General features: G+C 33.0%; 2 protein-coding genes across 4 annotated transcripts in view; both read right to left on the bottom strand.

Moving 5' to 3' along the window:
• Positions 1–2,676: 2,676 nt before the first annotated feature.
• On the bottom strand, positions 2,677–6,891 carry LOC113557436. The gene is made up of 5 exons (XM_026962960.1): positions 6,777–6,891; positions 6,339–6,600; positions 5,919–6,203; positions 4,635–4,922; positions 2,677–3,692 (listed from the first exon to the last, which is right to left on the bottom strand). The coding sequence occupies exons 3-5, from the start codon at positions 6,159–6,161 to the stop codon at positions 2,685–2,687; spliced, it is 1,539 nt and encodes a 512-aa protein (XP_026818761.1). The 5' UTR covers positions 6,162–6,203; positions 6,339–6,600; positions 6,777–6,891; the 3' UTR covers positions 2,677–2,684.
• A 2,544-nt stretch (positions 6,892–9,435) lies between these two features.
• The window catches only part of LOC113555769 (hemicentin-2), a 50,211-nt gene continuing 36,442 nt past the window's right edge, over positions 9,436–23,204 (bottom strand). The window contains exons 2-12 of one of the 3 annotated variants that reach the window (XM_026960299.1): positions 17,540–17,726; positions 16,902–17,362; positions 15,114–16,289; positions 14,439–15,022; positions 13,921–14,073; positions 12,778–13,072; positions 12,521–12,695; positions 11,614–11,783; positions 11,291–11,461; positions 10,927–11,109; positions 9,436–10,841 (exon numbers count right to left, since the gene is read on the bottom strand). In XM_026960299.1, coding sequence (XP_026816100.1) covers positions 10,663–10,841; positions 10,927–11,109; positions 11,291–11,461; positions 11,614–11,783; positions 12,521–12,695; positions 12,778–13,072; positions 13,921–14,073; positions 14,439–15,022; positions 15,114–16,289; positions 16,902–17,362; positions 17,540–17,726 — 3,734 coding nt within the window. In that variant the 3' untranslated portion in view covers positions 9,436–10,662. Of the gene's footprint in view, positions 10,842–10,926; positions 11,110–11,290; positions 11,462–11,607; positions 11,784–12,520; positions 12,696–12,777; positions 13,073–13,920; positions 14,074–14,438; positions 15,023–15,113; positions 16,290–16,901; positions 17,363–17,539; positions 17,727–23,204 lie in introns of all 3 variants that reach the window. The other 2 variants (XM_026960300.1, XM_026960298.1) reach the window with 2 other exon arrangements.

Raw genomic sequence — 23,204 nt, 5'->3', positions numbered from 1 at the left:
TGCTTTTATTGATGTTATCATTTTAAAGTGAGTTATGAATATTTTAAAGTTGTAATATTATTGTTATTTATTAGTATTTTACATAGCTATACGATGAATTGAAACTTTCTGTAGTTAGCGGTTGTAGTGTTGTACCTACGTATATATAGATCACCAGCAGGCAGCAGCATAGAAAAAATATTATTTAATATATTTGGTATACACAAAATGAGTTGATGATAGTGTATAAATTATAAAGTGTCGACTTATTAAGGGAATATTAACATGTTTAATAAGGTATGTTGCTTGCTAACCAACAGCAGGCATATTGTAATCTATAAATACAAAGAATACCTATCAAATCAAATATTTATTATATTTTATATAAATATTTTTGATTACCTATTTTGTTATATTTTAATTTATTATTATTTATTATATTAAATATTATAATAAATAATATTTGAATATTGATATGTAATCATAAAACATAATAAAATCATGATTGCCGACTTGCCGACTAGGTAGTATGTCAAAATGACAAATTCGCTGACTAAAATGAACCAGGTACATTAAGTAGTGGGAAGGGGGTAACACCCCCCACTAAATACGGCCCTGTGAGTATCTACTTTAAAAGTATTTGAAATTTGAATATTTAATTACTTTACCTAAGACTACAGGCGAAAATAAGTGCCTCGAACTTACGCCCGGGATGAACAAGCGTCATTTTTTATGTCTGACGATTTATTTTTTATACCTACGCGACAAAAAAAGTATCCAGAACCTAATAAATCATATAGATAAACCAATATTACTCTATAGTAAATCTCCTACATGACATGTATAAAGATATAAGATGTCATTTTTATCTGAATACACATCAATAAACGAGCGTATGTAATTTGCAACACCACATCTAAAAATTTGCTAATTTGTGCCACTTTTAAATAGCTAAACAATTTTTTTTTATTTACAGATTAATGTATCGTATTTTTTATCATTGATTAATCAAGTTAATTTTAATAGATATACATTTCTAAAAAAGTATTAAATAAAGTACAAATCCGGTTATGAAAAAAATCAAAAAAAACATGAAAATCAATCATATTAAAATTATAAATAAATGTATACAAATACTTAGTACACTTAATACCAACAATGTAAATTAAAAGTGAGACGTAGATTACATATTCCATTTCATTTTCTGTCGTGGTGCAAATTACCAAAATTAATTTTTAGATATAGCGCAAAATACTTGTTCCATTTTTAAAATTTGGGCCAAAATACCATCTCCCCACTAAACTACCTAGACTCTAGGTCCTAGAGCCTGGAATTTCTCAAAACAGAAAAATATAGAATTTATATATATACAATTTAATTTTTAATTAGAACCAACATATAATTAGGTATATGTTGTGTATGAATTTGATATTTTTTTTCCATTATTTTAAATAGGAAATGCATCATCTGTAAATTTAATTCAATAGCTCAGAACAGTCCCAACCAAACCTTAACATGTAACCCGCCATAACTTAATTATCTTTTTTTGAACCAGTGCTTTATCTTACTCAAATTATTTAGCCTAACACTTAAAAATAATGAATCTTGCCTTACATTTTATCAAGCTTCTTATTAATCACAGAGTACCTACCTAACATATGTTACCTGTGTTGAAGACTAACTTTAATTTAAAGTTGTGGCAAAAGAAAATACATTTTATTTATATTACTAGTTTTATACATAGATACCAGTTTACTTGGTGTCATTCCAAAATCTAAATACTTAATTATGTTTTAAAGACAGCTAAAAAACATAGTAGGTACTTACTTGAAGCTTGGACATTTATTAATTGATAGAATAGTAGGTACTAAAGTAATAAATCGTTAATTTATGTATAAACAAAATAGTCATAACTTCCATAACATTAATTTACTCTTGATATAGAAAGTTTAGCCATTTAACAATTATTAGGTACCTACCTAAATTATTAAAAAACATATTAAAATTTAATTTATAACTATGATCTACAATATAAACAATGTGTTTGGTTACATTTAATAAAGAAAAATGTATAATCCAAGCCTTGCAGAAGCATTATGCAAATTGTCAACATACAACACCGCAAAGCCAATGATAAAATATCAAGGGAAGAGTGTAGGTGTAGTCATGCGGTGATGTTTTATTTATAATAAAGAAGCTATAATAAAATAAAAAAGGTTTCTTAGTCGCTCATTTAGTAGTCCACAAGAAATATATGGTTGCTAAACCACAACCCCATACTCAAGAATCCAAAGAACCAAGCTAAAAAATGAAGATAAAACATGGAGATGAAAAGAACTGAATTACAATTAATGACCTCAAGTATCTTAAATGTATCTTATAGTGAATGTCACTGTGGTGTTTAATAGAAAAGGTGTGAAATAAAAACCAAGATATTCAACAACCTCCATACGTTGAAAAGTGGAATCGCCAAGAGAGTATTACATTATACATATAAATAAGCAATACTTAATACATAAAACAAAATTTATTAATTAAAGTTAGTTGAATAAAATAGTATTCTGGAAACATAAAAAAAAATTCTTAAACTTTTTTAATACACAATGCTTAAACAGAAAATAACAATAGTAAAAAAGTTACATAAATAATAATTAAATAAACAGTAAAATATTAAAATGTAATAGATTTATAGTTTAGTATACATATTACTCATTATGCTTATAAGATGTGCTTAGAGATACATTACATTTACAATTACCAGGCTTATTCAAATTTGATCTTTTACATTTGTTACAAAACGAAAGATGTGATTTAATTTGTCGAGTGGCTTTATGCACGTTATTAATAACATTTTGCAAGTTCAATTTTACCGAAGCATTAACTTTATTAGTTTTATGATATTTTTTGGATGTATCATTTTTACTGATCAAAGAAGTTAACTGATTAATCCAAATATTTTTTGGAGATTCAGTATTAATTAATGATTTTTCACATTTATAAGGTGGTATATTTGATTTGTTCAAATAACAGTCGTTTGTAGCAGAAATAGAACCAATAGTATCTGGTACATTTGAAAATTCCATATTATAATATGATTTATTGTGATTTAAATTATCACTTAATGCAAATAAAAGATTATATGCTGCCGATTGTTTTATCGATAAGCTAGTCACAGTTGTACAATACTTACAACTACATGAAGATGGTTTAGTTAAAGGTATTTTTGAAATACCAACAATACAATTTTTATTTAAAAGCTCAAATATTTGCTTTCTAAAATTATTTTCTGTTCTAGAAATAACTTGATGAACACTATCCTCAGGTACAATTATTGTATTGTTATTTGCAGATGAAAACATAGCGGTACTAGAAATACTATCTGTAGAAATAAGTATAGGGGTATTAGGAATACTAATTTTAGATGTAACAATAGGAATATTATAAACACTATTTGTAGATGTATACAAAGAAGTATTAAAAATATCAGTTCCAGATGCAAGAAGGGAAGTATTATAAATACTATTGGCAGATGTAGCTGCATTAGAAACACTTTCTGTAGACATAACTGCTTTAGAGATATCATTTGTAGATGGCACTGTACAAGGAATATTTTTCCTATATACAGATACATGATTAACATTGTGTGTAGGTGTAAGCTTGTTCTTGACAACACTAGTTGTTTTGATTGATTTGTCATCTATTTGTTGTTCAACCTAAAAAAACAATTATTATGTAGGTAGTTTAATATATATATATATTTTAATTAAGGTTTCAATGTCAATAATAATTATTTATTACTTACTAGCCTGTCATTTAAAATTTTACATTGGTTTATATTTTTTTAAATTATATAATTTACACTATAAAATTGAATATTAATAGGTAAGGAATGTTATTATTAATGATTATCAAGTTAGTTAGGTAAGATAACTACTAATCAGTTTCTATCACTTGTTAATTTTATTTATCTTTAAATACATAAGCCGAGCTACAGAGTGTGCCCGATATGCTTTTTAACACACCCTTAAAAAACAACCGTGGGTCATCTACTCTTCTCACTTTATTTAAATCGAAGAAAATATTTTTAATTTATTATTTGTGTTTAAATCAATAACTAGCCAAATTAAAAAAAAATAAATAAATACAAATAATCTCCAGTTATTAAGTGTATTGATGGTAATTCGTTAAAATAATGAATTGCCCAATATGATGATGCTGGTCAGTGTCAGGCGTCAGCATAGTGTGCCATGTATATCGTACAGTCATTGTTTATTGTGACAATGCAATAAGAAAATAATATAAAGTAATAAGAAATAATTAATATACACTAGTACATGAAGTGGGTCATAACAATGGTGGCCAGATTAATAAGTGATAAGCGAATATTGCTGTCGATATATGATTAAAATATATTAAATCTAATATAAATTACATAAAATAAGTAAAAAAAATACATTTATTAATCTCTAAAGTCACTATATTCATTTATCCTAACAAACCAAATGGATCTTTAAATCTTCTAATTACGCCTATGTATAAGTATAAAATTAATGTTTAAATTATAAAATGTTATACTTTCATCAATTAATTCTATAAATAGGTAATTTTATAAGTACTATACAATTAATAATTACTATAAACTTAAAAATAATTACCTTATGAACATCAGTATTCTCTGCAGACAGTTGAATTGGCAAAGCTTTTGTAATTGATGGTGCTATTTTTGGAACATTTTCTGTTATATAGTTTGATGTGGATTCTAATTTATTCAGATTTTGGATGGAAACTTTTGTAGTATTTAGAACTTTTAAATTGGATTCTTTAATATTAATTTTATTGCATCTATCAACCTCTTTCAAATGATCATGTTTGAAGGCATCATTTAAAAGTTTTTCTTGATAATATTGATTTGATAAAACTTTAAGACCATTATCAAGTTTATCCTAACAAGAGAAAGAAAACACTATTAAAAAATATAAGCATTTTGATTTAAATAATGTTGAAAAAAATGGCAGTTAGGCAGATGTATCCATTTCAACGACCCTGTATATATGCCACTGAATACTAGTCAAACTGGCAGGAGGCTGTCTATAGTCTATTTATCAATATTTCTAAAAAGTGAATAAATTATGAAAAACTAATAGCAATCAATTATTAGTATTCTTGTTTCATTTTTCTTTTATTGTTTAGTGTTGACATACCGTTATCATAAACTAATTAACAAGTGCATATTTACAACTAATTAGAAATTACGTTTACTGTTTAGTAAATGAAATACTAAAAACAATGCAATATGATAATATTGGTTAATAATAAAATATATGGATCGAATTATATATTAAATCAATACCTAACATAAGTAGCGTGATGAAATAAATGATTATTATGTATGAATTAATTGAAATATTGCGTATCCATTTAAAGTATTAAGTAGATACTTCTAGTTTTAATTTTCTTTTAACTGTATGCTAATTTAGGCATTAAAATAGATTATGTGTCTGATTGATTTTGAGAAAAAAAAATATTATAATCAAAATTTAAATGAAGTATTAAATAGGTTTCTACTTAGTTACCAAATTTCAATAATGAAGGTATATATTTTGTTTTAAACAATTTATATCCAGAGCCCCAGACTACATCAAAGTGGAGACTGGAGATATACAAGTTTCGAAAACTTATGAACTTATATTAATACAATCAATTAAAAACTGTAAACAGATTTTCAAACATTCATAATGTTACTAAGGCAGACCGAAATTGCCGTTGAGGAAAATTAACAATGAAAATTCATTGAAGATTAATGCCAACCGCCGCGAGCATCAATAAATTAATAACGAACTCATTGCAAATAGTAAACGGCGATTAACATTGTAGGATATAAGCTCGTCGTTTTTTAAAATAACTATTGTACAACAACTGAAAACTGCCCTTTTACACACTTGTTTGCTCGCTTGTTTGTCCTCGACAGAATTCGATTTTTCCGTTTTCTTGAATAGCATGAGCAAATTGTACACGATCGAAGGCAGCAAACTCCATTTTATCGGATCCTCCACATTTCTTATTTTTTCCACCGTCGGCAAGAACTGATGAACTTCCGCGTCAGTTTTCAGCTTTTTCGTACCGTCACCGTCGTCGGCTTCATCCAACGCCCGTTTAGGAGCTTCTTCGCTGGCGGTTTCCATGGTTGTCGACGTCGACTGAAGGCGAGCTCGCAGCCGCCTAACCTGATTTTAAAAGCGAAAAATTAAAATCTCAGTACACACCTACGAGGTGAAAACTGAAAAACGTATCGTATTCTAACAATAAGTGTTTAAATATTAAATATTATAAAACATGAAATACAAAGCAGTAAAGCTTACGGCGAATCGCGTGGTAATGTAGGTCGTCGAGCTGTCGATATTATTGTTAAACGGTTTCCACTGGCACGGGAAGTGCGGGTGTCAGTACATCCGTCATCCGTGGCTGTTCGGGACAAAAATCGACGACGACAGTTGTGGACCACCGAAGACCGAACGTCGTCGTGCCATCAACGCGTAACGCGTATTGCGTTGTGTGCAGACGTTCAGTACTGCAGTGTACGACCGACGGGCGACGGGCGGTAGAGTGAACCATAACAAAACGCTATTTTTAGAACATTGACGATATTATAATCACCGAAATATGCCTAATTATAAGAATTGTATCGCGCATAAATCAATAAAAGTATTATTATTATTCGTATTTTATGAAAATATATAATATGCTATAATCAACGGCTCCGATGGTATTTAAACGGAATCGATAAAATATATCATTACCCATATTGTTATTCGTGATGATTTCGGAATTCCGGATTTACGACATTTCAACTTCGATGATCGGGCACGATATGGATTGTTGTTGTTTCGTTATCGTGACGCTTGTACAGATTTATAACGAGACCCGTAGGTAGGTACACAATAACACGGACATATACACTGTTATTACTGCACAATAATAATAATAATATTACGATTTGCCACCATTCGATGACGATAATACAAGAATATAGTAGATATATAATACAATATACGAATGTGGACAATTCGTACAAATATTATTGCATTTTATTAATGTACAAGTTAAGTTGTATCATACAACGTGATGATGTCACAGTGGTCACTGGTCGGTGGTGTTGTGCGTCGGGCATTGCAATGCAGTACCTACTTCCTATATTAATAAATTATATTATTATAATAACTAGAGCAAGGACTCTCATGGTTTCGTGCATTTGCATATTTTCTGGTTAACTATGTCGTATGTTTAGTAAGTGCAAAATGCAATTCACAACCTTTGTGATCAAAATACTCTAAGTTTATAGTGCATAATTTTGCATTTTGAATAGGTACCTATTTCGAATATTTCCACATTTTTGTGATTAAATTGTTTAAATGGTATAGTTGTTGGTTTCTCATACTAGTTTTACTATTATAGTCCATGCTTTAATGTTAAGTCTATGTAGGTAATAATTTCCCTGTTGTTTTTTGCAACATTAAAACAAAAGTATACGCCTTAATATAAACACTTAAATTAATTGTATATTATAATAGTGATGTATATTAATATTATATTGTATATCTAGTATCTACAGTACCTACGTACACACTGTTTTGTCTAGCTTAATCAAAATATTTTCTTATTGTAATCAATCCACACATAAAGATAGGTAGGTAGGCAATTAAAAATATTTGAACTCATTATAACCACAGGGTTTAGTAGAAGATACAAAACCAAAATACAACATGTCCCATCTAGTATTCAATCGGGGCCAGATGAAGACACGAAACAAAAAATAAACTCAATAGAGTCTACATAATATTATGGAATGTTGACATATTTAATCAGGGTTGTTTTCAGTTTAGTGTAGGTAATAGGCAGTGTAGGAGAAAATGTGTTCATACATATTTGGTACAGTAATTGTAGTTACAATTTTAAGTTTTATAAAAAACATTAATTAATTAATAAATTGGTAGTGCAAGTTTTCACATTTATTAAAGCATGTTGTCATAAATGTGCACAGATATTACTGGTAGGGTGTCATTCATAAGTACATACTTAACACGTTTAACATTAACAACAAATTTAGGTGGGATAACCTCGTGTAACTGCATTTCCATATTAAAAAAGTATTTTATAAAATCTAATGTAATAAAACTTAGTTGATAAGTAAAAATTTATCAACACTATTTTATATAATAAACATAGATTTTTCTAATAACTCTTTACACCATAGACCTATGAACTATAACTTAGTTTATAGGTCTATGCCATACACTTTTGGGCTGATGTGTTGATTTTTAAATATTCGATTACTCGGATTACTTAATCTACATCTATGTTATATTATGCTATATCTTGTTCTATGAACATAGAAGTTCATTTAACCGATCTCGCCCAATTGTGCTTTGTACTTTTGATTTCACAGTAACTTGTTACTGGTGTTGGTATGACTACAAATTATTTAATAGCTATGAAAAAATTATTAAATATGGCTGTCCTTCTACCAGATTATAACTTGTCAACCTTATACATATAATAAATGATAAAAATAAATAAGATAATGTTCATTTTTTAATTATTTTTGTATTCAATATATTATTACCGTAGTTATAAAAATATTTTTAATATTTAATATTCGAACTAGTAAAATATCTATTGATTCTAGACTTACATATATTTTGATAAGACATGCTTAAGATAAAATTTTGACAATCAAAACAATTAGTTTGCCCATATGTCTATACTTGACTTGAATACCGTATAGAATAAGGCTTTCAAATTGAAGAATTTATTTTCACACATGGTATACGACTAGAGAACTGCACTAAAATACCAAGATTCACTTAATCTACATTGATTTTAATTATGATATTTTATACTACCAAATATGAATCATGTAATGTATTAGCTAGCATTATCAATTGTAAATCTTATATTTGCAAACAATAAATAATTTTTGTTGTCAAGGAAAATATTTTTAAAAACTCAAATAATTTAGACAGTTATTTAGTACATAATATATTTCTTTTTCTTTTATTTCGATATAATATTCCAAGAATTGCACAATGAAGAATAATGACTAACAGCAAAATCAATATGAGAAAAAAACAACAAGTCATATTTAAAAAAATCAATACTTTTGGGAAAAGTATACTTAAGTAATATTATATATATATATATATATTATGCAACTGGTTATGGGCTGTGTGATAATACAAAGCAGACCATTCACAATATTATTTTGTTGCTTACAAAACGTTATTTTAATTTTTCACATTTTATACACAAAAATAAATTTAAAGTATAGGTACTAAAAGGCTAAAATAGTATTATAATATTTATGGGACTTAAATGTATATACACAATACCTATTTTCTTTTTGTTTTTTTTTTTTAAAAAAACTAAAATATAAATACAAAATAAAAAACAAAATGTACAAAATAAAAAAAAAAACAAATTTGAGAAACACTCATTCTTGCAGCAGTCAAATTATAACTTCATTATAAATGTATTATATATTGTATCATTAAAATTACTTAACTCTTCTATTAAAATAAATATACTTAAGTAAATACAATGACAGTATGAACAAAAAAAAATATATATATATATATATTTACATGGTGTTTATAAGCACATTAATTTATAATGGCACATACCTAATTTGTTCTGATAATAATAATATTCAACGTCTTCTTGACCTATCAATGTACGCTCATGTGCCATTAAATTATCTTTCATTACTTTGAACTTTGTTGAAAATAGGAACTAGGCTCAAAACTACAAAAATACATACACTATGGAGCATATGATCCGTGACGGGTTTATTACAACTTTTCATGAGTGTACACGAGAGGTCAAGAAATTAAGTAAAATACCGGACAGTCTTGGGTCTGTAAACAACCAAAATACAAAACATAAAAAAAAAATATATATAAATAGAAAATTGATCTTTTATAATGAAGAAAAAGTATGAGGAACATGTGTCTTTTTATCGATGTGCGTTGAAATTAATACTGTAGTAGGTTTAATGCCGTATTATGTTATCACCATACAAACGTTTCAATTTTTTCAAAATTAGAGATTTAAAAAAAAAATAAAATTTGAACGAGTCATAATAGTTATACAACATAACACATAGTTTATGTATAATTGGAAATATTGAAACAGTAAATGAGAAACTCTAACGGTTACACAAACTTATGGTGTAACAAAACATAATACAAATAATAAATATTATGTAAAAGAAATATTGTAGTAAAAATGTTTTACATTTCCAATGTTATCAAAATAACTAGCAATACAATGGTCAAAAAAAAAAAAAAAACACAAACAAATGGATCACTTTACAGATGATCTTTATAATAAGTGCATTTTGTAATTAAGTTAAGCCATACGCGTTCATCAATTAAATGAAATATCTCAACGCTTGTCAAGATTTCAAAAATAAATTGTTTACATACATAGATTGCATGTTTATAGAACACAAAGGCAGTGTAATGAAAACGGAATACAACTAAAGTTTAAAATATGGTCTAAAGATGGATGTTGAGCACAAACAAAATTTTGAGATCTGATGACACCTTAACAACACAATGACATTTGTTTATGTACAAGAAAAATGTCATATTTAAAACACTATACACATAGGGCAATGCAGGGCATTTAGACGATAATTTCTCTGATTATGCGTCGCGTCCGTGAATTTGGTGTAGAATACCCAGACTCGAGACTTTCGTCATATGACATAGACAGATGTGGTTGAGGTTTCATGTGCTCCTCATTGTCAATAAGCTGCTCAAGGTAAGGGTCAGGCAAGCCACTCACGTCACCATATGGTGATTCTAAAACAAATAAATATTTTCAAATTAATATTGTAGGTGTTGAAACGTTGATTAGTTAATAACTTTAGAAGATTATAGTACGTACCAAGATGAGGGTCCCGTCTACGGGTCTTATCGGCTGGTTGTAAATGACCGCTATGAATATAGTCTTGTCTTGAAGGTGCATGGCTATGAGTGCTATAATCGGGGCTAGCTGATGTGAGTTGAGGATAGTGTGCATAATCATCCATATTTCCATAGCCACCATGAGTCAATGGATCATAACCTCCTATACAATTAAATCAAATATTTAATAAAAATTGATGACAAATTATAACATAATGCTAAAAAATTTGAAAAATCCTAGCAGATAATACAATATTTAAACTTTAAAGTGGTCTTGAATCCACGTACATTTAAAATAAACCTTTAAACATAAATAATATATTATAATTATAAAATATAATCACCATAGTGGTTCATGCGCTCAGCCATATGTAAATGATCATCACGAGAAATGTGAGTACCACCAGTGCTGCCATTGCCACCCATTTTCAATTGCCATAGAGAATCTTGAGAGTTAACCGAACCACCATTATTTGAATTTGAATAACTGTTTTCTACGTATCCAACATTGACCCCTAAAAAATAAATATATACATATTAGTAAGCCCATGATAGTATATTCTTTGTTTGTATCAAAAATCTCTCAATTCCAAATTGTCATTCATTACTGTTTTAAAAAGTCTCAAACACATCCATTTAGTCGTTATTTAATAAAGCTTACATTCACCATTCGGACGCAATCCGTTGCCCGTGTGATAAGTGTTGTAGTCGTTTTGGGATCCATACACACCATTCTTAGTAACATCGTGAACTAGATCTACAGACTGCTGTAATGCTTTGTTGTCAAGGCCAGGTTCAGTGTAGGGTGGGGGTCCATGTATAATACTAGGGTGAACGCTGAAAAAAAAATATATTATATGAAAAAAAAAATAACCAACAGATTTTTAATATTAACTGATATCATTCAAAAGCACCAAAAAATGTAACACTAAAATCTAAGAATAAAAAAAAAAAAATCTAAAAAGCATTGTCTAACCTAAATGTGAATGGCAAATGGCCAAAAATTTATTATACTCACCAATTACAAAAACGCCAAATGTAGCGTGTAATCATAGAAAGAATAATGTAAAATATGAATAATAGTGGTTTACAAAGAAGATATAACAAATTTAATTTCAAGTTATATACTACTAAGATTAGTTCATTAGACATTAACATCAATATCATTTAAAACTAAGAGTTATATAATATATTATTGCAAGTACAAAAATAAATATTTTTTAAAAACTGAATCAAACTATTCTAAATATATTTGTATATTGAATTATTAAATACTAAAATAATTTTAAATACATTTATTATAATAATGTAGTATGCAGTATGCACTATATTAGTCTTGTAAAAACCTAATTAAGTTTAGTAACTATATTGTAGAAATCTACTCTGAATATTCTGATACAAGATAATTTGAAAATGTTAAAATTCAATTTAAATTAAAAATTTTTTGAATTTCAAATTAAAGCATTTAATAAAAGTAAATGAGTGTTAAAATTTTAGTAACCCATTGGATATACATTGTATTAGTTAAAAACTAAAACTAGGTTTAATTACAATAGTAGGGAAAGAAAACTTACGTTGAAGAATCCATTTCATATTCTTTGCCTGTAGTTTTCTTGGCTGTTTTGCGCTTGCAACGACAGAAAATAAACAAAAGTGCTACAAATAGAATGAAAACAGCGCATGATATGACCAGAGCAATTAATGTGGGAGTAGCCATCGCTTGTTGTTCTTTTACAAAATTTGCACCAACTAAAAAGAAAATAATAATTAATATTTTCATTCTTAAATAACTTATTGACTAGTAGTGTTTTTTTTTATTAAGATTACTTACTCTCAGCTTCTGTGTAATCACCACATGTGGTCTGACTAGACCGAAGACACAGACGGACTCTAATGCGAACATCATCTGCAGGTTTATCAATTAGATCTTCATCTTCACTACCCGAAATTAAGTTTAGATCATCTTCATCTAATGAACGAGCGCCAGTGCTTTGGCGACGTGAAACTAAAGACAGTATGGTAGCTTCACGATGTGTAGATGTGCTGCCACTAACTGCCAGAGGCAAAGTTTCAATCAAGTGCCAATCTTCACGAGCACCTCCCATAGATGCTTCAACAACACCAACCTAATAGAAAAAAAAAAATTATTAACTTATTTTAAATAATAATAATTTAAATTTAAGAAGACTACAAAACAATTAATAAATAAAAGTATTTTTATAAAAATTGTAGAAACATTCTAAAATAATTAAAATAATTTTTAAGATTTAAATTTTTTTTTCTATTTTTAAACTATCAATTTGTTTCAATAACCGCTATTGAGTACAGAACTTTTAAAATATGATTAATGTGGCTCTTATTAGTATGACATTTTTGTATGTCTAAAGTACCGATTTTGTTTTGTTTATTGTAATAAGTTATTCGATAGTACAATTTTGAAAACAGATTTGAATTTGCCAATGACTTTACTATAATACTTTATATTTTTTTTTGTAGTATTATTTAAAATGAAAACGCATAAATATTTCTCGGCTAAATATTGAAATTTAAGATATATTTGAAAGAGGAATATGTAATCTGTATAAAGTAGAGTTGTTAGCAAATTTAAATCCGTTTCAGAAATCTTATTTGATAAATAGATATGCTAGAAAAAAATTATGGACAAAAAGAAAAAACTTTTGGCGAAAAAAAGCATTCTCATACTCAACGGTGTAAGTTACACATTATATTTGGATATGTATAGTGTACGTACACATTTAATCCTCATATCTATTACTTAAAATGAAGTTCTTAAAATCAAGCGTTTGTAATCCTTTTAATGTAACTTTTTTTACTTTCAAAATGAATGCGAATAAAAATTAGATAAAAATATATTGACAAAGAGTAATAAACATTTTTACGACACTTGGTTTAAACTTTTTCCAAACTATAAAATGACAAAAATTAAAATTTCAGTACACAAGTTAAATCTTACCAGTTGTAAACAAGTTGCGCCGATGTTAATAGTTAATGCATGAGATTCAGGATCAAATGTTACACGTTGAGGCGCTGGTATACGATCCACTTTAGTCATAGCTACGGTCTCTTGCGAATATTCGCTATGCCCTTTAGCATTGTAAGCTTTTACCTGGAAATAAATTAAAATTTTAATTGGGTTTCATATTCAATTCTATAATATATTTAATTATTATAGTCTACTATGTATATAAAACCAAAAGTAACAAAATATTATTATATATTTTATTACATGATACGCAATTAAAATAATAAGCTTAGAAATTATCTCAAAAGCATAATTATTTATGGCGTAAACTCGGTTCCGTTTGACTTCACCGATAATCAGTTTCTTTCACTACACCTACCTCTTTGTTATACATTTGTTCAACCATGATGTCTTTACTCTTTATTTACCCAACTCATAAGTTTATTTATATGTTTATATATATATATATATATGTATTTTACGTTTTATATATATTAAGTAATATTTACCTTAAATAAGTAACTTTGATGTTGTTCCAAGCTAGTCACGTTGCAGGGGTTTTTGGTTTGGCAATCAAACTCTTGCCATCTTTCTGGCTGATTGGACCTCTTGACTGAGTAACAATCACTGTCGAATTCGTTTTCGTCTACGGAAACCTTTTTGTAGCTCACAAAGTGTTTGGTGCTGAGAACACCGCCGTTGAATCCACTGTTCCACTGTAACACGACATTGTTGTGGCCAATATCTAAAGCTGTTACGTTTTCTGGATGGTCAGGTGGCCCTTTAGGCTGCAGCTTAATTGTGGGCTTTACGCTTCCCAAAGTGTTGGCTACACGACAACTGTAATCGCCATAATCCGTCTCTCGGAGGTTGGATACTTGCAATACGCTAGTGTAAATGTCACCACCGCTTTCGTTTATGGTCGTGTTTATTTCGTAGTGACCATCGCTGCCGGCCAACAGAGGAGCCATGTGGTTATTGTAACTCCACTGGAATTCCGGTCGAGGATACGATTGCACCCGACAAATAACTTCGGCAGTCTCGTACAAATCACTGGCTACTTTGTTGAATTGGTGGAGTACGATAGGTTCATCTGTATTGAGGGTAAAAAATCAATAATATTAGAATACAATAATAAATTGCAAAGGAACACACGTCGTCCGATAAATAAAGGTACAACTTACGTTCGATCCTGAGGAGCATGCTGGACTCGACTTTCTTAACGTCGTTTTCGAACGCGCAGGAATACACCCCGCGGTCCGACGGCACCAGCTGGTTGCCTCGAGGTCTCTCCTTGCCGTGGAACTTGAGCGTACTGTGCACAGTGGTCACTCCGTTGCTGCTGTCCGTCTCGTCGGTGCTCACGTCGAACCAATCGGGCAGCACTTCTTTGCCGTCCTTGTACCAAGTGACCGCGGGCTTGGGTTTTCCCTGCGCAGCGCAAATGGCCGAGAAGCCGATGTCCGACGCGCGCCTGGTGACGTGCGGCTGCAGCTTAGTGACGAATTTCGGGGCGTGGTGGACTGTGAGCAACACCGAAGACGCGTCGCCCGAGCCCATCTCGTTAATCGCCTGACACCTGTACCGGCCCTCGCTGCCCAGGTGCACTGACGGAATGGTGTATTTCGGGCCGGTGGACAGTATCGTGGCGCTGGTGGACGGGTCGGCGGAATCGAACTCGCGCCACCACTTGTACTGTGGAGTGGGCCAGCCGGGCGGGGACGCCGAACACGTGAGCGTCACGCCGGTGCCCTCGGTGGCCACGGGCCGGTCGGGAGTGATGCGGGCCACGCCGGGACGGTGTCGGACGAGGAGCGTGAGGGACGCGTTACCGATGCGGTTGATGCGCTGCCGGGACAACGACGACGTGTACAGTATGTTGATGGCGCGACACGTGTACACGCCACCGGAGTCAGCCGTCACTTTGGGTATGCGGAGCACGTCACCGGATTGCCGGAAGTCGGGACGCCCGTCCCGGATCCACTCGATGGATATCGGCGCCGGGTTGGCGGAAACGTTGCATTGGATGGTGATGCCGTCGCCCTCTTCGGCCTCGCGTTGCCTGGCCGCTCCCGGGCCCACGTCCACCGTTACCATGGGTGGGTACTGAACGTCCAACACCAGCTCGGCCTCGCGAGTCTGTCCCAGCCCGTTGTCGGCCATGCACGTGTACGTGCCCGCGTCCTGGGTCGTCACTTTTTGGATGACGTGCGTGAAAGACGTGGCTATGAAACGGTCGTCACGCATCCACCGTACGTTGTTGACGCGCGGCTTGGCGTCCACGTTACACTGCAGTGTGATGGATTCGTCGCGTTCCACTCGCAGCGGGTTCTCCGGTCCGATCTGGACGCGAGGGTAGTCTGAAACCGTAAATTCCACCGTTAAGAGAACACATAGGCGAGTTTTTGGTACATGCAAACACGTTTAACACAGGTCGATTATAATTGATTTTACGCAGAGAAGTTATAGAGATAAAAAACACTTGTCACAAAAATGTAAGATAATAGAAAAAATATAAAACAATATAATATAATATTAATATTGTTATTATTTTTATAATATTATATTCATATAATATTTTAGAGGGCAAATCGTTCAAAATATTATAGGTACTAAAAATAGCGGGCCATTTAAAAAATATCGGTAAGTATTTATAACGATACTGACAATGATTAGTCGGAGAGATTTTGTTGCTCCATCTATATTAGGAACCGTCAATAAACCAATACCAACCATCAGGCGGCATTACTTTAATCTTTAAATAAGACGTCGAATAAATCTATCGTCACATATTTTAAAAGGGCCGGCAATGCAGTGTGGGTGTTACATTTAAACATATGTTTGTACATCGGCATGAAATCGATACATTAAACTATTTTCAGAAATTAAGAAGCCACGTGCTTTTCGTTCGTCCTGAACACCCTAGAATTTATTTTTAGATCTTAAAAACTCTATAGATAGTAGGTACTTACAGTTTACACTCAGTGTGGTCCTAGTTTCGAACTTTGTGCCTTCGACCATAGCCCTGTTCCACACCACGCACCGATACACCGCACCATCATCTTCACGACTTGGTGTCACTTGCAATACAGCTGATGTAATGGATTCCTTGGCGCTAGTACCACTTCGTGTCACAGATTCTATGGGATCACGAACACCTTCACGATACCATCTGACAATAGGTTCAGGACTGCCACCAGAACTTGTGCAAGACAACTCTAACGCACGTCCTTCAGTAGCCACAGGATTAGTTCCGGGTGAGATACGTGGTGGACTAGGTGGTGTTAATACGGTGATTTGGAAACTCTGTGAATGGATTTCTCGGCCAGTACCAGCTTCCTTCAATCGGCATTCGAACTTGCCGTTATCCCTCTCATACGTCGAGTTGGAAATTAGCAAATCGTAAATTCCTAGTTCTGGACGGAAGTCGAGTCTAAAAAATATATATAATTAAATATAATTTATAACGTAAAAAATTCATTAGGTATGAAGTTCAATTAATATAATACTAATATTTTTTTAAAAAATATAAAATTTCAATAGTTTGATATTTTTTATTAAAATAACAGTACCTATATTATTCTAGTAAGCTCTTAAGTTTGCTACTTACTTATAGTTGCCTTCCAACGGAGTCGATTTAATAGCTACATTGTCTTGGTTGTGCTTGTTAGTCCTAAGCCAATAATATTGGGTATCTGCAACGGTTGACGGCAATTGTCCGTTAAATCGACATTTTAGTGATATATCTTCGCCTTCTCTGGTGTCGGTCAGTCCTTCTTGTCCCAGGCACGACCACCCTGTAGACAAAATAATAAAGACTCCATAAGTAAAGATGTATATTGTACATACGTATCAACCATAATATTATAGTATACACTTTAAATGTGTAACCATATCAAAATAATATACATGCCGGTGTGCAAGCGTTGGTAATTTTTTGTTTAAATTATCGTGTAAAACAATTACACAAATCATTGTTAGTCTCCCACTAGGCGGGTCCCGCAAACGCAACGTGAGTCTTACGCGAGCGTTTAGTAGGAGATAAAAAATTCACCGACTATACTGGACCCGTTGAGGGGGGGGGGGTGGCGCCCAAAACCTGAATGTAAGCTACAGGCATCATTCTGACAAACGGCCGGCCGGCACATTAAATGGTAATCAAGAGAAATGAGTGTCGTCGTTTCGGAATGTGGTACATAGGTAATACGCGCATGTAATGCCCGAAGAAATTGCTTGTTTAATACTAGTCAGCCAATGGTTACGATTTTATATACTTAATTTGCAACCATCGTAGAACGTTCACTAATGGAGTTTTGCGAGTATTTTACACGAATAAATTAATTAATAATAAAACCAAACCTATTTCATTGGTACGACAAACAGTAAATAAGAGGAGTGTGGACTTCAGACAGTCGTATATTTATCTATTATATTAATAAGCTTGATCAAAACTTATAGCGTATTAATTCAAATTATTTTAAAGGCGAATGGTTTGTTCATTAAATGTGTATGTAGGTAACTATAGGCACGTATATTGCGGACAAATACTGCAAACGAGCGATGCCTACTCGGGGATGGCCAGACGTAATTATTTACATGGAACTGCGGCAAGGGGATAAGATAGAAAATTTAGTTATCGTTGACTGGACACGGTGAGACGAAACTGTCGATGAACCGGGAAATTTATCGGTTTAATGATTATATATTATGATGAACAGACAACGATGCATTGATGGTACCGTGGTTTTTTTTTTGTTATAGGTAATGGAATTACAGTGGGAACTGTAAATACATCATTTTCCATTACTTATACACGATCTGTCTCGATTGAAGCATTAAACTAACATTTGTCGGAAAAAATCACAACAGTTTATTATATTCCATTTGAATATTTTAAATTATTTTTAAGAAAACTATCGTTCGTTACAGACGAGTTCAACCATCAACCGTATAATTTAGATACAGTTTTGTTTCGCAATCGCACGCTAACCGCTCTTCGGTAGGAAAAAATACCCTTTTTGTGTTCTTATAACCCTAACATGCGTGTATACACAAGCTGTCACAGACTTTAGAAGAACCATCCATTACCAACTAAGGGAAAAGGGCACAATTTTAATTATTTACAAACAGCCCTCTCCCCACAAAACATACAACCAATAGTGCGTTACTACGTATTGCATGATGCCAAATAATAGTCCGAGAAAAACATATAATTCATCTAAAATAAGCACTCATTTCACTTCGTCTTTCATTTAAATGAATACCAATATGAAAACAAAAATCGTTATTATATTTAAATGTAAGTGGACACTAAAATATTCGTTAAGATGAAGTAAAATTATTCTAAACACGTCGTGACTAGAAAATATTAAAAATAAAAGTAACGATTTATAAATATTATTATACGCTGTAGTTGCAGGTCGATTTAAATAAATAATATTGTTTTATGGATTTTCTGTTAAAGAAATCTTGCCGGTATTGTTATGATGACCAACACGGCAATACGTCATTCAACGTATGTACATTATAATATATAAATAAAGAATAATATATTATAATTATGTGTGCAAAAGTAAAATGAAGAAGATAAACGACCGTGGCATGTGGGACACAACGACGAATTTGACTGGCAGTAAACGACAACGATCGGATTGTAGTAAGAAAGAGTTGGGCCGAGAAGAAAAATAATAACCATAAAATATATCATTCAAATTAGAAGCGACGTAGGACGAATAGTAGACGCGGATAACAATAATGTCATCAACGCAGAGAGGATAAAACGTGGCAATTAGTGGCGATTGTGATTTAAATCCAGGAATCCCGCATAAATCGAACCCAGTAAAAAACACAACAAAAGATGCTCGCGACGTTGAACCTACGAACCGCAGCATACGGCGGCGATCGTTCCGTACGTGTGGGCATAATAATGAACGTATGTGTTCATGAGACGATAAAGGAGTAGGTACCTACGTGCCTCGCGTCGACGACGGTTATTGCGCGATCAATTTTTTTTCGATCAGATCCGTATTCCGGTGGACTTAACGTTTTACTCGATGTTTCGAAACGCATCTAATGCGCGTTATATATTATCGTGTACGCGTAATTTTCGTGTGTCCGATAGTCGATTTCTTAAGCTCATTGTTATTCATAATAGACGAAGGTAACCAAATCAGCTACGGTGGCGTACACACAAACACATAGTATGCGCGTGCAGCGTACCGGTATAGCATAGGACGTGTGAACGTCTTCTACGGACGAAACGGAATCGTCTTCACACGGCTGCCATTACAAATTCGTCATCACACGCACACACGCACACACACACACACATACACTGTGAATATAATACAAATTATTATTATCACAAGTCGGTATATATGGTTAATACGGAGTGGACGGACCGGGGACAACGGCGATAATGAGGCGATGACACATTCTTCGGCGGCGGAGCACATGCGAACGAGAAGAGGACAACAGGTACCTTACTACGCGTATATAACGAGAGACACGCACACACAGCAACTGGAATAGCGTATTAGTGGTAGCCATTACCGCAACAAAAAGGGTTACCGCGGTCGATGTGCGACGGACGACGGGTGGAGTGTGGTTTTGATATTATTATGTTATACCTATGTGCTATAATAAATAATATAATATTATACAGCGGTCGTTGGTGCCGTGCGCGCGTAAGCCACTACGAATTATTATTTCAATATAATATGTATATATAATGTATTATACGGTTTGTCTCGTGTCGGCGGACGCGCGCATGAAATATTATATATTATTATACCGCATCGCGGGGGGATGAACCGGCGTACGCGGAGGCTACAAAGGCCACTTCATCCGCCCCATCGGCAAAAACACCCTCGTGGGGGGATGAATGTCACAAAGGTTACACGCGACTACGCGAGTGTGTTTTACGTCAATACGCGACAACATTTGTACGAGCGCGATAACAATAATAACGTACATAACGCGCGTACGGCTGCACAGACGCGCACGGCGGAATCGCATACAGTAATAATATTTATATTATATACGTTTTCCTACCCGCGACGTGCACGCGCGTTGCAAGTATAATAATATATATAGTGCGCTACTGTGCAATATTATGTGGTACAGATGATGGTTTTTCGCACGGACCGAATGATATTATATCACTCTTGTCGGCGGATTTCTTTCGGTTTTTACCGCCGTCCACGCGATTTCCTCCCGCGGTCCGTATGGCGCAGTAATAATTAATTAACATTTTCTCCCGACCGTCGTCACACGCGTTATTATCGTGTTCGTATCGCATTAAACGTATGGGGTACGATGTCGGCACTTCTCCGGGCCCTATACCTATATATATATATATATAATGATTTAGACTGTAACGTGTAATGAGTTGTGTACTCTTCGCGCCGATTCTTTTGGTTTTTCCTTTGTTCGGTTTGTATAGGTTCGTCGAGTCTCCGGGATAAGGTATAGGCAGTAAATAAAAAATCGTCTTCCATATAACATTACCTAGATTCGGTGTCGATAATGTGTAATATATATATATATATATATATATATGTAGGTAGACCGAACCTTCTTCTATATTTTCTCGTAACGATTTTCGAGGTCATCACGATTAATCAGAGCCGCCACCGCCGATGGCTCGCGGGTCGGACCGGCGCGGCGCTGAAGGGCAGGTGGCGGCAACACGGTAAAAACATCTGTCCGGGCGGTTATTTCGACGCGCGGCCAGTCGGTTTCACGCCCGCCGCCCATGCCGCCAGCCCGCGCGATAACGACGATGACACGACGAGCACCTGTTGAGCACCACGACAGCAGTTCATGCCACCTCCTCGCGCTTTTTTACTCTCTCCGTCTTTATTTTAACAACAACCCCCGACGGTAATGAAATGACCAAAACGGATTGATAATTATTGTTATTCGTTTGCCCGCCCCCACCACGACGGTACATTGTTTGGTTTCCGAGAAATTCGAACGCCATCATCATCGTCGTCATCTAATGTTGGGGTTTATTTTACGACTTGGGCCGCGGGCGCCAAAAAAATAATACCAAAACCAGCTATCGGTAGATCGGACGACTATAATTACACACAACGGATAACTACATACGACTCCAATGTAACTTAAAACAAGGTTATTTCGAATATAAAACTATACCAATACCAGTTTTAAAGCGTTTTACGTTTTCCTCGGAAACGTCATGATATGATCATCTGCAGTGTAAAACTTAATATAATGAGATTTCCTCGCATTATCTATAACACCTACCATTAAACACGACTAAAATCGTTTGTGAAAGAAGAAATTGGCGAATTAAATTTAAGGTGGTAAAACTAGGCCGGATGTGCGATTCGATAAAACGTTGTAATACTCGAAATACAGCAGATGCTGACCCTATTTAATATTTTTCAGTTGGTACAATTTTCATTTCAAAATACAAACCTAAATATAATATACATACATATTGAAATATTAAAGTTATTCATCATTCTTTATGATTAAAATAATTCAACCAATAAGCAAAACATAGGGTGCGTAAAAAATAAAAAATATTTGTATGATATCTATAATAACGACTTAAATTAATACGTAAGAAATTAAATACCTAGTTAAAAGTATACACAGTGTAATCTTCAAATTATTTTTGTATAAAATATTATGTAGTCTTCAGTTTTTAATCATCATATTAAACTCAATGATACTATATTATATTCGCCATATTTTTAAAACATGTACCAAATGATAAATAGTTAAAAGGTATACTAATGTCAGCGGTAGTGGGTTTTGGGTATTGTTAAAATAATTTTATATGATCTCTGAAATGATTAGTGTGACGGGCCATCTTTTAAATATCACCCCTGCTGATTACAATAAAGTTTTTGGATGACAACACAGGATGAATATTTAACTGTGAAAACAATAATAATGATAATCTTTTTGACTTTTATAGTGGTTCGAAATTAAAACTTTCCAAATAACCCCCACTGCCACAATTAAAATTGAACCGCCGGTATTCATTTTTTGACATCCACTTCAGCCATGCTGCGTGTTTTGAAGTTTTTTTTTCTGTTCAACATGAATTGAGATTCCGCCCTTTTTGTTAGGCCCTCGCTCACAGTCACCCAAGAATCTTAATTGTACCCTAAGGGTGGTGGGTGGGTTTTTATTTTGGAGAGGAATGTGAATACAAAAAAAAAAAATTAATAACTCAAACACAACCCTCCCACTCTCGAGAGCGAAAAAGAATCTCAAAAGTCATTCCCGACATAGTA

Source organism: Rhopalosiphum maidis, chromosome 1 (assembly GCF_003676215.2).
Source record: "Rhopalosiphum maidis isolate BTI-1 chromosome 1, ASM367621v3, whole genome shotgun sequence".
NCBI lineage: Eukaryota > Metazoa > Arthropoda > Insecta > Hemiptera > Aphididae > Rhopalosiphum > Rhopalosiphum maidis.
Note: the sequence above shows the minus strand (reverse complement) of the source record. Positions and strands in the feature narration are given on the sequence as shown.

Coding starts and splice junctions, on each gene's coding strand:
- LOC113557436 (XM_026962960.1), bottom strand. CDS start 6,161: ATGGAAACCGCCAGCGAAGAAGCTCCTAAACGGGCGTTGGATGAAGCC. Junction 4,923..5,918: donor ACAAACAAGCGAGCAAACAA/GTGTGTAAAAGG, acceptor TTCTCTTGTTAG/GATAAACTTGATAATGGTCT. Junction 3,693..4,634: donor AGAATACTGATGTTCATAAG/GTAATTATTTTT, acceptor TTGTTTTTTTAG/GTTGAACAACAAATAGATGA.